This window comes from Exophiala spinifera, assembly GCF_000836115.1.
Source record: "Exophiala spinifera strain CBS 89968 unplaced genomic scaffold supercont1.6, whole genome shotgun sequence".
Taxonomy (NCBI): domain Eukaryota; kingdom Fungi; phylum Ascomycota; class Eurotiomycetes; order Chaetothyriales; family Herpotrichiellaceae; genus Exophiala; species Exophiala spinifera.
The window spans coordinates 1469366-1484219 of NW_015622518.1; the positions used below are offsets into that span (position 1 = coordinate 1469366).

Consider the following 14854-nt stretch of genomic DNA (forward strand, 5'->3'; position numbering starts at 1 on the left):
GGTGTGCAAATCTTCCAAGGCAGATCCACCATTCCGAAGTATCGGTACAAAATGCTGTACTAGGCACAATGTAAAATGTGATTGAAGACGACGGCGACGATACCTTTTGGCACTGGATTGTGGAGCGTATCCAGTGGTAGAGGCATAACTTTGGCATCAACACCATCAGCGTCATCCAGTCCGAAATCCCATCTGCAGGGGAACGACCAAATCATTCCCCATAGCCGAATTGGCACCACTGATCTGTCTCCTATGCATGTCAGATTACTTTACAGTCGCAAGATCTAGCTTGGAACTCGAAAGCACTATTGTTCCGGAGAATAATGTCCGGAGCTGTCAGAATGTGACGGAAGTGGGCCCGGTCTTGACCTCTTTGGGAAAGAGCGTCGGGGAGAGGACATATACCAAATGACAGCGTTCCACCTGACAGGAACCATTAATTCTGAGAGATATGTGATGTTTGAGTCAATGGAGGACGGCGCAGCAGAGAACCCCTGTAATTCATAATCATCCAAGTCCTCGTCTCGGAAGGTAATCTTCTTCGTTGGGCTGCCGACAGGGGCTCGGCATCATAAACAACGTCCGAAGTCTTTTGGATCTAAGAAAGGAGAGTAACAAAACTTTTCATTCATTCTTCTTCTCATACCGTTGGTGGTGCATCTTAACTCTCACCATATCATACACAGCTTGACGATGCCTCTCCAGATCTCCTTTCTGCCCTGTATAGGCCTTGCGGCCCTTGTCGCATGGGGAGCGACGAAGTATTCAGAATCTCTTGAAGTTTCGACGGCGCTCCAAGTCGCCTTACCTCTCGCTACGATACTGTATACGCTCTACTATAGCTGGATTTATCCATTGTATGTGTCCCCGTTGAGGCATATTCCCACCGTTCCTGGCTTTCCGCTCTGGGGTCACTTCTTCGCCATCATCACCTCCGAGTGTGGCGTCCCGGCGCGCAGCTGGCACCAGAACTATGGTCCAGTCGTCCGTTACTTCTTCCCGTTTGGCAGTGAGCGCCTTTCTATCGCGGACGATGAAGCAATCAAACAAATGACAATCAGAAACCCTTACAACTATCCCAAGCCCGAGCGTGCCAGGCGTTGGATGATGCCCATTCTTGGTGAAGGTAATTCGAGCCTCTTTCGTGTCCACTTCTTCTTGTGTACTGATTTCCACGCAGGCGTTCTCCTCGCCGAGGGCCAGGAGCATGTTGTCCAGAGAAAAGCCCTTACACCGGCCTTTTCCATCACCTCCATCCGATCCCTGATGCCTGTCTTCTGGGAGAAATCCTTGCACATGGCAAGACTTTGGGACTCGGAAATGGCCGCAGAGGGCACGACGTCGAAATGCTTCGAAGTCCTCGAGTGGTTGAACAGGACAACCTTGGATATCATCGGCCGTGCCGGACTTGGGACTGACATTAATTCTCTGGACGATCCAGCGACGCCTTTGAGAGATGCGTATCGACGTTGTTTTGACTTCGACTTGCAAGCTCGCGTCATCAACGGGCTTGCAGCATTCACGTCACTCGTGCGCCTACTCCCCGCCCGGGCCAACCGAGATATTCTCATTGCGCGAGACATCATTCTCAGCCGCGCGCAGAAGATCATTCAAGAAAAGCAGACAAAGGCACATATCAAGGATGAATCCCGCCAGAGAGACATCATTGGTCTCATCGTCAAGGACAACATGACTGCAAGCGCCCAGGACACCTTGTCCCTGGAGACAATGCAAAACCAGGTCATGACTTTCCTCGGTGCTGGGTAATGCGCTAGCCTAGTCCGGTCAAAAGATTCCTATAGCTAACCAGTCCCCTGTTGTATAGACACGATACCACAGCAACCTCTGTTGCCTGGACTCTTCTTTTGCTCGCCAAAAACCCCGACGTCCAAGTCAAGTTGCGCGAAGAGATTCGATCACACTTGCCTTTTCTCTTCGACCCTGAGGAGCGCAAAGATGACGAAAAGGTCGAACGCGCCGACGTCGATTTGTTGCCGTATCTGGACGACGTCTGCAAGGAATCTCTACGCTTTATTCCCTCGATCCCCATGACCGTTCGAAAGACCATTGCGGACGACACGTTGGCCGGATACTACATCCCTGCCGGAACCACCATCTACCTCATGGCCAACACGATCAATCGCCTTCCAATGTACTGGGGAGCTACGGCCGACAAGTTTGATCCTTCCCGCTGGCGAAATCTTCCTTCCACCTACTCCACCAACGCATTCATGACATTCTTGCAGGGTGCGTTCTCCCCAAATGTTGGCCTTACAATGGGCGATTGACTGACGTAGCAACAGGTCCACGAGGCTGTATAGGGCGTAAGTTTGCGGAGGTCGAGATGAAGACTATTCTCTGTTCCTTGCTCAGCAAGTTCAATTTTGAGCAAGACCTCTCTGTACAGGATCCGGAGGAGCTGAAGATGTGGAGACTAGTTCTGAGACCCAGGGATGGTGTCAGTTTGAAAGTGTCCAGACTGAGGGCTTAAATATGGTCGCACTTCTACATCACTGACCGAGCGTGTAATATTCGTGTGAACATGTACCACCGAACTTGCTATGTGATTTTTGCTATGCATGGCAGGTTCTCCAGCAGGCCATACACCACCAGAATAAAGTTGTACTACTATTTCTCGGATATACTCTACTTCATCTCGGAGAATGCTTATACTACTAGGCCTTCTCGACATGCACAGGGGTATCCTCCCGGCGTACCTCGTTTGCCTTTTCGTCCATGTACGCTTCATGCACTTCATGCATAACTGCGGCCTCGCTCTGGCCGCGTCGACCGATCTGCCACCACCGGAGTGTGAAGAGACGATCCATGGCCTCCAGGCTCAGGCCGGCCGTCTCCGGGATGAAGAACCACGCCCAAAACCCGCTGAAGGCGGTGAGGCTACAAAAGAACCACCACGTGCCAGCAGCGCCCATGCCACCTTCGCTTGGGGACAGCTGCATCTCCGGGACAGCTCGATTGGCCCCGTACTGGTTGGCGAAATGCAGCAGCATGATCAAGGACGACGAGGCCGCACGAATGCGCAGTGGATAGATCTCGGCGTTGAGCAGATACTGAATTCCGTTCCAGCCGAGGGCAAATCCGAAAGAAGAAAGATAAATCATGACGATGGCGCCAGTGCTCGCGGATTTCTGAGACGAGGTGAAGGTGGCCGGATCTGGGGACCCCACGATCGAGAGGAAGATGGTTATGTACAGCATGGAGAGGACCTGAATGCTGATCCCGATCGTCAGCGAGCGTTTCCGCCCGATAACGTCGACCAGGTAGAAGGCGCAAATCAGGGCACCGACGAGCTTGACGATGCCGAGGATGCAAGTCGCAAAGAGCTTCTCGTTCTGGCCCCTGACGCCGACAGACGCAAAGAAGTCCGGAGCGTACACGGTGATGGACTGCGCTCCGCACCATTGAACCATCAGCTGAATGGCGACGCCAAGGTAGACCCGGTAGAGGTTGGAAGGTATCAAGAACATCTCTCGCACGATGCCCAGCCACCCTTGGCCGAGGGTCGCAATTCTTTCTTCTTCCAACTGGGTTTGTATCTCGAGGATCTCTCGCCGGACGACTTCGTGGTCTTCAGGTAGGTTGCGGATTCTGGCCAGGTTCTGCTTGGCGTTCGCGTCCTTGCCGATTTTGACAAGGTACCGGGGTGATTCGTAATTGAACCACGAAAGGGTGAAGATAATGCTCGCAAACATGAGATGGAGACTCGTTGGGACTAGCTATAAGATGACAGATGTGTCAGTACTCGTATTCAGACCCGGTCCACCACAAGGAGGAAGGTGTTTTCTTCTTACCCATCGGGCTGAGGTGTGATCCCCCATGTGGAGCGACGATCCCCAGCTTGCAAAGTATGCCAACATGATGCCAATGTACACCGAGCCTGCGAACGTCGTCGTGCAGAGCCCGCGCACTGCTTTGGGGCTGACCTCGGCCAGATACACTGGAGCGACGACAGACGACTGGCCTATTCCCAGGCCAGCAATGAACCGTCCTGCGTAAACCATACCGAGGCTGCCGTTGTTGCACATGAATATCACAATCCCAAGCATCCATACCAGGCACAGTTGTCGTGTGGCCCAGAGACGGCCGATGCGGTCACATAGGATGAAAGCCCTGCTCGGCGTCAGCCGCTCAGTAACGTTCACTACTGCTTCCAGGTCGGAGAAGAGAAAGACACTTACAATCCAGCGCCTGCGACACTGCCGATCTGGACCATGGACGAGATGGTGGCCTTGACACTAGCATACTCCGAGGAATTAACGTCGGGCAAGTGAAGCAGGTTCCGAAAGTCTGCGGACGCGAGCGTTCCACTGATCAAACCTTCGTCCACTCCTAAATTGACATGGGTCAGACAATCAGGCCGCTGGGTGCCGAATGGTTGGAGAGTTTGGCGGATGGTCAGCTTTCATACCTCGAGCAGAGCCCATAATACCAAATGAGAATACTGCCAGCCATAATCTCCAATTGAGTACCTCCTTGGGGTCGTCGCCCCGGCTGATCTTGAAGATGTTCAAAGGAGATTTTCCTCCAGCCATCGATGCAGTTTTGTATGTCGTGCACGGCGTCCCAAGGTCACCAGCAGGAAGACTTGATGTAGCCACCCTTGACCATTGCTGCGGGAAACCTGGGGCATATAAGTATTGAGACAGGCCACCCCGGATTTTAGGAGCTGCTTCCCAGCGCGTGGCCGATACCAGAAGTTCGCACACCAAATTCCCGAATTCTGCTCTGATTCGGAACCTCGCCGGGCCGATCTCCTGGTCATTCCCCAGGTCCAAATGTTGCCGCGCAAAATGTGGGGGTGAAAATTAATCCACAAGGCTCCGCCCCCTAGCACCGTATTCCACTCAACGTCGCCTTCCCGAAAGAAAGTCACAGGCCAGAGATTCATATAACAAGTGATGGCAGGTTCAGGACTTGAACGAAAAGGAGGCGTATTTCTGCCATCGTTCTGCCTCAAGCTTCTGCGATCGTCTGCTCCGGCCCTTGATCAACCGCCTGTCCTGTCTCGGAATGTCTGATATGGAGGCACTGGTGGAAGCACTCTCGGAGTACTCGACGTACGTACCCCCTAGACAATTGTATGCAGGCCTGGAATCTCATATGCGCAGTTGTGATGTCTCCGATGCCCTGGGCAAACTCGGAGTCCCCCATAGTGGGTTCCTAGCAGGGCCAACCCTATGGTCACCAGAACGACAATGTGGAAAGACGAAGCTAGTCGGCCCAGCTTATACGGTGCAATATGTCCCTGTTAGCGACGAGACTTCCCCGAAATGTCCTTCGCACTATGTAAGTGGCCAATCCCCTACTTCAACAGGCTGAAGACCCTGCTGAGATATCACGCAGATTGATTCAGTGCCCTCAGGCGCAGTCATTGTGATCTCGGCACCGGCCACCATCAACGCCGTTTATGGTAGCTTGATGAGTACCCGAGCTCAGGCGTCGGGTGCCGTTGGCACTGTGGTGGATGGGAGGATTCGTGACCTGCAAGATCACCGAGACTTGGGCTATCCGGTAGGACGCCTGGCGAATGACCGAGGTGTCTCCCGCAGACTAACGGCCTGGTTTAGGTATTCGCCCGTGAAATAGGCACTGCAGCTCCGTATGGAGTAGCCCGTGTCAGTGGAGTAAGTTTGGTTTATTCTCAACAGCGCTTAGTCGAGCGACACCCGTGTAGCTAGCTGACTTGCAATCATAGTTCAATGTTCCGATAGACTTCAACAAAGAAGGTGGCACTGTGTCAGTCCACCCAGGAGACTACATCGTAGGAGATCTGAACGGTGTCGTCTGCATACCCGCGAAGCTGGCGGATCAAGTGGTCAAATTGATTGCTCCTCAAGTGGAAGCTGATAGCAAAATCGCGCGAGATTTACGAAACGGAGTGCCCTTCACAGAAGCAAGCAAAAAGCATAGAGCAAAGTTGACATAGACCTAGATGCACTGCTAGACACATTGAATCTCAGTATAACACGAGTTAGACGTCTAGCCAACCCGTGGTTCCCATCTGCTTCTGCTATTACCACGTCGGTCGATCTGGAAGAAGTCTAAGCTCATGTCCTCCATGTCTTACTGCCCAGTAATGATGTCTGAAATGGTTCAAGGCGCTTAGATCCGCGACGGACTTTCTCCATACCAAGCACAAGTAGGGACTACCAGGACAAATCTCATCTCTCGGCGATTGGGCCAGCGTGAGGTCGGAACGTCACCGGGCAACTTGCCGGGAGAATGGCCCTGCAAGGATGCGGGACCATTTTCATGGAGCAGACACAGACTAGATACCAGGAACCTCGTCTTGTCCTGTACTGAAACGTTTTCGATTCAACGTTTATGATCATAAGTTAAGCCTTTTCCCTTTCCACCCATGTCTGATAACTTGCTCAGACTCCGTCTTAAATGTCAAAGTCATTGAATCTACGAACATAATTCACGAAAATGGGCAGCATTGAAAGTCCAGATATCGTACTAATAAAGCCATCGTCGGCTTGTTCAGTGGTACATTCCATTCTTGTCGCACATGGTGTACCGCAAGAGCATGCCACCTACGTCGCCGATGCTCTCGTCCTCGCGGACCTTCGGGGGGTGGACTCTCACGGCATCAATCGCCTGCCAAGCTACATCAGCCGGCTAGAAGCAGGAGCTCTGAACCCAGCTCCAAAGCTTGAATTCCAAATGAAGACACCGATAATGGCACTCTTGGATGCCCAAAACACTTTCGGCTTCGTTGCAGCCTCAATGGCCATCGACAAAGGCATCGAAATGGCCTCAGCTTTTGGAATGGGTGTGGTGGCAGTGAAACATAGCAACCATTATGGTATGGCTTCAGCATACTTGTGCAGAGCTATCGAGCAAGGATACGCCGCAATGGCATTCACCAATTCCAGCCGATCCATGCCTCCATGGGGCGCCAAGGAACCTTTGTTCGGCACAAGCCCGTTCGCCATCGGTCTCCCAGGTGGTGATGAGGGCGACTTCATCCTCGACATGAGCCCTAGTGTCGCCGCTCGGGGGAAAATCCGAAAAGCAGCTCGTCGAAAGGAGCGTATTCCCGAAGGCTATGCTCTTGACGAATATGGCCGCCCCACGACCGACCCAGAGGCGGCCTTGCGTGGCGTTGTGCTTCCTATTGGAGGCCCGAAGGGAAGCGGGATTGCAATGATGATGGACATCTTCGGAGGGCTACTCACCGGGGCCGCGTTCAAAGGTGATGTGGTGGACATGAACAAGAACAAGACCGATCCTCAGAATGTGGGACACTGGTTCATGGTATTCAAGCCCGATGTGTTCCTGGACAGTCGAGCGGAGTATGAAACTCGCATGAACGAGCTGATGCGAGCCGTCCGAGAGTGCGACAAGGCCGAAGGCGTCAAAAGGATATTTACCCCTGGGGAAATTGAGGCGGAATTGGCGCTGCGGAACCGGTTGCAAGGAATCTCATACACCAGTTCCGAGGTTGCTTCGATAAACAAACTGGCTGAGCAATCTGGGTCCACAGAAAGATTGGTTTCCATGTGAGGCAAGAGATATGGCGCCACGCGTGATGGAAACGCCTTGTTCGTACCGCCCAGAGGCACTTGAGTGCCTAGTGCCCGCAAACACATACCCCTCGCCGGTTGTACTTGTTTTCTTAGACGTGGAGACACCAGTCGCCTATCTCTGTGTCAATGTGGTTTTCTGGGAAGCAGTCTAGAAATGGAAAACTGTTGATGTCAAGAGATCCGCGAGACTCCCATTGATCGACATCGAGAAGGAAATCATGGTTTGGGAAGGCAGGCAGATACTGTTGCGGTTCGGTCTCAACAGCGCTGTTGAGGGATCTAGATTGATTACGTTCAGGTGATCGCAAGCCGTTGTTGATAATGTCAAGGCTTCTTTGAACGAGTGGGCAGGTGCTGAGAGCTCCCTGAAGAGCGCGCTGAAATGTTCCCATACGCGAACTTGCCTCCACATCACCACCTCTGACGTCTTTTATAATAGCAGACGCACCGGTATAAACACAGTACGCCATGAGATATGTCAGCCGCGTGAATCCAAACGTTTTTTCGAGCACGAGAAGAAGGCTCTCGATGTTATTGGAAGCTTTCCGGCATGCCTCATGGTGTGCAAAATTCAAATTAAATGGGCGGTGAAGTAGGATGATGGTACTATAGTAGAGAAGGCTGAAGTTCTGTCAATGGCCAGAGTGGCGTACCCTGATGGAAGATATACTCACTTTTGAGCAAGAATATGAGGCGGCGGGCATACAAGGGGTGCATTGTCGCCATCGTATTTCAAATGAGAGGGAGATGCAGCTCGCCAGTAATCCAATCGTCTCTGAAGCGCCGAAAGCGCCTGTTCTGTGCTGGAAGACGGGCGATGCGAGTACAACTGCACCATGATGTCGTTGATAATGATGGCAAGCTTGCATGAATTCTCAAAGCACGATATGGAGTGTGCCTTTTGACGAGGGTAATCATGAACCGGGATGGAGCCGAAGTGTCCTGAATCCCCGTAGTACGGTACCCAGAATTCGTCTTCTGTGTGGTCATCAACTTTGCAAGGTCAGTCCTTGACAACGTAAAATGCACCAGGGGGCACCTTACAGAGGGTGGGGGCATGGTCCGAGGGTAAATCAGTCAATGTAGGCATCCGACCAAGATATAGACTGATGGCTCTAATAAGCACAAGGGTTAGCTGTGGATGTTAGCATGGGGTGGCAAGTCTCTCTCTCTCACTTATCCCAGAAGTAGCATGACCAGAAAAGTCTCTTCCGGATTTCTAGATCTTCGACCGTCAAGTGACTCAGATTGGACTCGCGGCCATTGCTATGGTGAAGGCCAAGGTCGCTCACCATCCGAAAAGCCATACCGCTGTACAGCCAGGCCTGAGATGTCGCTCCATAGGCAAGCTCGCGAGCACTCAGCTGGAGCAATGCCTGCGCGGTTGGGATAGAGCTAGGCTTCTGTATCTCGCCTCCGAGAAGGAGACGGGCTCGAGAGATGAGCATCTTCCCGAGTTCGCCACCTTGAAATCGAGACGAATGGGCACAGAGAACAGTGACGAGTAATTGCGAGCAGTATTGACCACCTGAGGCCATATCCCCTGTTCAAGTATAAGCTTCACCGGGCTATGGAGTCAGAGAAGACTGTCCTTACTCATGAAAGCAGGCCTGTAAACCCACAAGAACATTGGGGCTATCCATGCCCAATGCAGCTGTAGCATTTTGGAAACGAGCTCTTTGGGTATATCGATCTGGAGAGCAGCATTGCCCACTGAGAAATCCTCAAGCGACCTCAGTTCTGAAGCTCTGGTCCTTAGGAATCTGCGTACGTCTGCATCGGATCGAGGAGTATCTTCCAGCGTAACGGAAGCAGATGGTTCCTCTACTCGAGAAGGGTCGTGTACAGCAGACGTAGGACCGTGGTAGCACAGCTGATGCGAACGTTAAACATAAAGCACCAAGATGTTGACCGCCAACATACCCGACCGTGTTCGTCAATGCTTAGATCTGAGATTTGAGCCCCTGGAACGGCTCCAGCAGCTACAGCCCTTGGTTCAGGATCCGCGACTGGAGGAGTCGTCGGCGCAGGGACTTGCGTAGGGGACATTTCCCCTGTAACCCCCCGAACATGAGAATCTCGCGCCACCTCGACGAATGAGGCCCTGGATGCCGGGTCATCAGACGGTGTCGACCCTTGCCTGAGCTCTCCGATCAGTTGTTCATATTCCTGGAGCTTTCTGGCCATTGACAGAATGTGAGACAACGGCGGGATCTTTTCATAGCGGCAGGTATCGTGGTACACCTCGCATGTCTTGCAGCTCGGTTGCCTGCCATCACATTTTGTCTGTGACGGAGTTAGTACTCTGAGAAGTGTTTATGGGCTACGACAAAAGTTGACCTTACGAATCCGACAATTTGCGCAGGTCAGAGCAGTTCGGGCTTGTCGCCCACGCTTTTCCACGCGGTTCTTTGGAGTCGGAGCTGGGAGGCTAGAAGCCATTGATATCGCGTGACCAGATCGTCCTAGCTGAGATTGAGCCGGAGGTAGTGACGGCAATAATGGAAAGCATACGGGATAGTCTGACGCTCACCTGGATCTGAGAAAGGAGCAAGAATACTTGATGGCACCGTCTGAGGAGTGGAAAGTCTCTGGTAGACTAGGTACCTACTAGTTAGGTATACATTAAGATTGCTTAGGCAGGTGCCTGTAGGCCCTAGGCACCTCCATCATCATGGTGCGGGGAGTATTGATGGGGAGGAGGGGGGCCCGTGGTGGGAGGCAACGCCTAACTAACTATAGTGCATGCTGAAAGGACTTGTGAGAAGCAACCAAGGCCGCATCTGCAGACTGAGTCGTGACCCACCCATATTATTATGGCCTGCCATAAGCAGTCTCTCACCCGCACACAAATGAAAGACCAGACGAATACGCTAAGTTGGTGGCGCCGGCGACATCCCAGGCTCTTTTCCGGGGCCAATGCCCGAGATTCTTCGGAACGAGGACTGATACTGCACTGGACTTCTCCCACCCGGATCTTCGAGCCATCTCACTTACCCAAGATGCGGACTCTGGGGTACGTGTCTCGCAGGCCGGGAAAATGACTCGATGCGCCTTGATGGGGTCTTGACACGCCTCCGGGTGCAAAACGATATATGTCAGAAATGCTCGTCTGCATAAGGCCCATGACACATTTTGCACGACAGAGACAAAAGAGCCAATGCAATCTGACTCATCGGTGAGTTGAGGTTGAAGCGGTTTGCTATGTAACCCCATACCAGGGCTTTGAGCAAGCTCAACATTGGAGGGCAGGCCGCATTGCCTTGTTCCGGCCTCCACATTTGAATCGGCATCATGACTCACAACGATTGATATATTGCAGAAACCAGACTCGATCCTTCGAAGCATCAATACAGACGTTGTGTTCGTATGCCATCATGAATTCAAGCGAGAAGGACAAGACCCTGGTGAGGGAAGGCTACAATCAGATTGCCCAAACCTACCTGCAATGGACATCGGACATTGACAGAGACTCCTTGCGCACAAAATTCCTCGACAAACTTCTGTCCAAAATTGAACACCCTTCCACTGTCAAAGTACTTGAATTGGGCTGTGGTGCTGGTATACCGTCGACGAAAATCCTAGCAGAGCGGTGTCGAGAAGTCTATGCCGTAGACATTTCCGACTTGCAAATCGACTTGGCCAAGGCTAACGTGGCAAAGGACAATGTCAACTTCATCCGCGCAGATATGACTGGACTCAGCATTGAAGTTGGATCGCTCTCTGCCGTTGTGGCGTTCTACTCCATACTGCATTTGCCCCGGGATGAACAAATCGAAATGTTCAAGCTGATTTGGAGTTGGCTGGAGCTAGGAGGCTTCCTCTTGTGCAACCTTGGTGTCGAGGACAACCCTGGCAATACAGCCGATTGGCTTGGGACGCGGATGTACTGGAGCGGTTTCGATGAAAAGACCAATACTGCAAACATAAAGGACGCCGGGTTCACCATTGTCGAATCTGCAATCATATCGGATACTGAAGATGGAAGATTGGTGCCATTCCAGTGGGTCATAGCCACAAAGAATGGGCTTGGTGCGGAACCAACCTGAGAATTTATTATGATATATCATCTACAGATGTCCAACGTATCGACGGACTAACTTATCTTCACGCTCGAATCATTGCGTCCTGACTCGACAACGAACTAAGTGCATGTCTACTGTCTCAATATGTCCACTCGCAGGATGGTACTTGGTGTCAAAATTCTCTGCCAGTTAGCCAGCGCAAACGATTCTCACGACCGGCGGCCATTTTGATACCAAGTACCAGGAGGACCGTCTTCATGGGCTTGACCACCTGTCCCGATGAGGAGTGATGGGTGAGATTTCGGAATTAAGTCCATGTACGCCAACGAATGTATGATACGCGGATGATGTGATATCAATGTGCGCCACCAAGCGGTATCTTTGATTAGCCTCGCAGATCACCGCGGAGCCGTTTCAGGCTTAACACTATCAATATAAGAGAAAGTGGGCACAATATGACTGCAGGATGAAACTACAGTACGTCCCACAAGCATTTGAAATTCGGACTTGCACGACTCCTAGCAGCAGTCTACGAACTATCACCTTCTAAACATGGCTAAGCACCCCAGTGAAGGATCGTCGCTGTCTCCAATTTTCACGATAAGCTGCCCGGTCTATGTGTCCGAAGGCCATCTCCCTCTGGTATGGCGAAGGCTATGGGAACGACTACCTCCGAGGCTGCTAAGTTCTTCGATACTTCCTCCTACCAACGATCGCCAGTCTCAACGATGGTGACATTGCGGTGTATGACCGGAAATGAATACCCTGTTATCGTGTTTGCTATCTGACGACAAGGTAGGCCCCTCTATAAGTACTAATACAGAACCAGTCTTCTCGTCTCCTGATCTCGTTCACCGGCCCTTGCTGTTTCTTTGCTCGTCACTTGCTCATCACTTCTGCGTTGCGGTTGTCTTCGATAATGTCTACCGTTAGTACGATCTTGCCCGAAGGGGTCGGGTACGGCGTCGTCGTCGGTATTGGCTTCTTCTTCACGGCCGTCATGTGTGGGATATCGATGTTGCAGGTACGCTAGGGTCACCATGCCCATCCATCAGCTCAGTTGTGTCTAACTGAAGCAGAACAAATATACCAACTTCTCCACCAAAACCAGCGAGGAGTTCAATACGGCGAGCAGGAGTGTCAAGCCCGGCCTCATAGCCGCAGGTATAGTATCCGCATGGACTTGGGCAGCGACCCTCTTGCAGAGCAGCACCGTTGCTTATACTTATGGCGTTGCGGGGCCCTTCTGGGTAGAATGCAATTGTCGCTCTTTGTCGGGATACCTACTGACATCCTACAGTATGCCGCTGGAGCCACGGTGCAAATCCTGATGTTCTCCATCCTCGCCTGCAAGACCAAAATGAACGCTCCGCGATGCCATACGTTCCTCGAAATCATTCAAGTGAGATATGGCACTCTGGCTCACTGTGTGTTCATTTTCTTTGCCCTGGTCACCAATATCCTCGTCGGCTCTCAACTCTTGCTCGGAGGCTCTGCGGTTGTCACCACACTCACCGGCATGAACGTGTATGCTGCCATCTTCTTGATCCCGCTAGGAGTTGTGGCTTATGTGTTGATGGGTGGGCTTCGCGCGACATTCCTCTGTAAGTCTATATCACCGGTATCGTTAATATCTCCTCTGACTGTTTCCAGGCGATTACTCACACACGTTGATCCTGATGGTCATCATTCTATACTTCATGTTCCAGGTGTATGCTGAGAACAGCCTCATCGGCTCCCCCAGCGAGATGTTCAAGCTCTTGGGGAAAGCAGCTCGTCTTCGACCTGTCTCCGGCAATAAAGACGGCTCATACCTAACACTGAAGTCTAACGACGCTCTGATCTTCGGTGTCATCCAGCTCTGCTCCGGCAGCGGTACCGTCTTCCTCGACCAAGCGTACTGGCAAAGAGCAATTGCCTCTCGCCCTACCACGGCTGTGCGGGCATACATTCTAGGCGGCATGGCTTGGTTCGCCATACCTTTCGGCTTTGCCACCACATTAGGTCTTGCTGCCGTCGCATTGACGGACAACCCTGCGTTTCCCACCTATCCCAATCCTCCCACGTCCGATCAGATCTCAGCAGGTCTCGCAGCGGCGTTCTCTTCAAGCGCCCTCCTCGGGAAAAACGGTGCGGTGGCACTCTTGATCACTCTGTTCATGGCAGTCACTTCGTGTGCATCCGCTGAGCTCATTGCCGTATCGTCAATCCTCACCTTCGACATCTACAAGACCTACATCAAGCCAGCTGCGACGCCTCAGAACCTCATCTTCATGGCTCACGTCAACGTTGCCTTGTTCGGTCTGATCATGGCCATCTTCGCCATCATCTGGCACGTCGTGGGTATCGATCTGGGCTGGCTGTTTTTGGTCATGGGTCTGTTGATAGGCGGAGCCGTCTTCCCGGCCGCGTTCGCCATCACATGGAAGAAACAAAGCCAGACAGGAGCCATCGCTGGCGCAGTGTGCGGTCTCCTTGCGGGCCTGACGGCGTGGCTCGCAGAAGCACACGTGTACTATGGCGAGCTGACGCTAGCATCCACGGGATCCAACTATGCCACGCTGTCCGGAAACCTCGCTGCCATCATGACGGGCCTGATCGTATCGGTCGTCGTGTCCCTTATCAAACCGGACAACTACGACTGGAGCACGACCCGCGCCATCAACATCGAGCACGCCTTCCACGGGGTCGAGGGGAAGCAAGAGGGCAGCCTCGCGACCGAAGTAAAGACAAAGACTTCAGCCGGTCCCGGATCCGGCGACGACGAGACCCCCTCGCCTGCTTCTCCTGTCATCGCACCGACCACGGCAGCAGACGAGAAACATGTCGCCGTCGGAGACCGACGAGACTCGATCCGCATCGACGAGGAACGCCAAATGTCGCTCGACGCCGCCCTGGAAGATGATCCCAGCCGGCTGAGGTCTGCTTTCAAACTCGCGTGCTGGGCCTCGTTCGTGCTCCCGTTCATCATGGACTTTTTGATCCCCATCCCAATGTTCCTAAGCCACTACATCTTCTCCGAAAAATTCTTCACCGCGTGGGTGGTCATCAGTTTCATCTGGGTGTTTTCGTCGACCTTTATCTCGGTCGTGTTGCCGATATGGGAGACGAGGACTTTCTTCAGGCAATTATACACTGAGATCATGGGCGATGTCAGGGGCAGGAGGTAACAGAGGTCACGATGAATGTGAAGATCAGGGATTGTGGCCCACACGTCCAAGTCCGAGTCCGAGCCAGAGGGGGAGCCTGTGTGGCCAGAACTGATTCAGTCTCGTT

General features: G+C 52.5%; 7 protein-coding genes across 7 annotated transcripts; 5 read left to right on the forward strand and 2 right to left on the reverse strand.

The window, feature by feature from the left end:
* Positions 1-693: 693 nt before the first annotated feature.
* PV08_08449 (uncharacterized protein) lies at positions 694-2491 on the forward strand (the record flags this gene model as incomplete). The annotated part of the gene is made up of 4 exons (XM_016382775.1): positions 694-1126; positions 1181-1763; positions 1826-2247; positions 2304-2491. 4 exons carry the CDS (start codon positions 694-696, stop codon positions 2489-2491), a joined length of 1626 nt encoding a protein of 541 aa, XP_016233478.1.
* A 184-nt stretch (positions 2492-2675) lies between these two features.
* On the reverse strand, positions 2676-4553 carry PV08_08450 (uncharacterized protein; the record flags this gene model as incomplete). The annotated part of the gene is made up of 4 exons (XM_016382776.1): positions 2676-3737; positions 3813-4131; positions 4200-4350; positions 4430-4553. The coding sequence occupies 4 exons, from the start codon at positions 4551-4553 to the stop codon at positions 2676-2678; spliced, it is 1656 nt and encodes a 551-aa protein (XP_016233479.1).
* Positions 4554-5031: 478 nt separating this feature from the next.
* PV08_08451 (uncharacterized protein) lies at positions 5032-5947 on the forward strand (the record flags this gene model as incomplete). Its single annotated transcript, XM_016382777.1, has 4 exons — positions 5032-5307; positions 5365-5532; positions 5589-5645; positions 5717-5947. 4 exons carry the CDS (start codon positions 5032-5034, stop codon positions 5945-5947), a joined length of 732 nt encoding a protein of 243 aa, XP_016233480.1.
* A 503-nt stretch (positions 5948-6450) lies between these two features.
* Positions 6451-7530, forward strand: PV08_08452 (uncharacterized protein; the record flags this gene model as incomplete). Its single annotated transcript, XM_016382778.1, has 1 exon — positions 6451-7530. One exon carries the CDS (start codon positions 6451-6453, stop codon positions 7528-7530), a length of 1080 nt encoding a protein of 359 aa, XP_016233481.1.
* A 112-nt stretch (positions 7531-7642) lies between these two features.
* PV08_08453 (uncharacterized protein) lies at positions 7643-9995 on the reverse strand (the record flags this gene model as incomplete). The annotated part of the gene is made up of 7 exons (XM_016382779.1): positions 7643-8174; positions 8228-8546; positions 8598-8668; positions 8730-9096; positions 9150-9426; positions 9477-9839; positions 9894-9995. 7 exons carry the CDS (start codon positions 9993-9995, stop codon positions 7643-7645), a joined length of 2031 nt encoding a protein of 676 aa, XP_016233482.1.
* Positions 9996-10930: 935 nt separating this feature from the next.
* On the forward strand, positions 10931-11602 carry PV08_08454 (uncharacterized protein; the record flags this gene model as incomplete). Its single annotated transcript, XM_016382780.1, has 1 exon — positions 10931-11602. One exon carries the CDS (start codon positions 10931-10933, stop codon positions 11600-11602), a length of 672 nt encoding a protein of 223 aa, XP_016233483.1.
* An 895-nt stretch (positions 11603-12497) lies between these two features.
* PV08_08455 (uncharacterized protein) lies at positions 12498-14748 on the forward strand (the record flags this gene model as incomplete). The annotated part of the gene is made up of 4 exons (XM_016382781.1): positions 12498-12602; positions 12655-12828; positions 12879-13182; positions 13232-14748. 4 exons carry the CDS (start codon positions 12498-12500, stop codon positions 14746-14748), a joined length of 2100 nt encoding a protein of 699 aa, XP_016233484.1.
* Between the last annotated feature and the right edge of the window lie 106 nt (positions 14749-14854).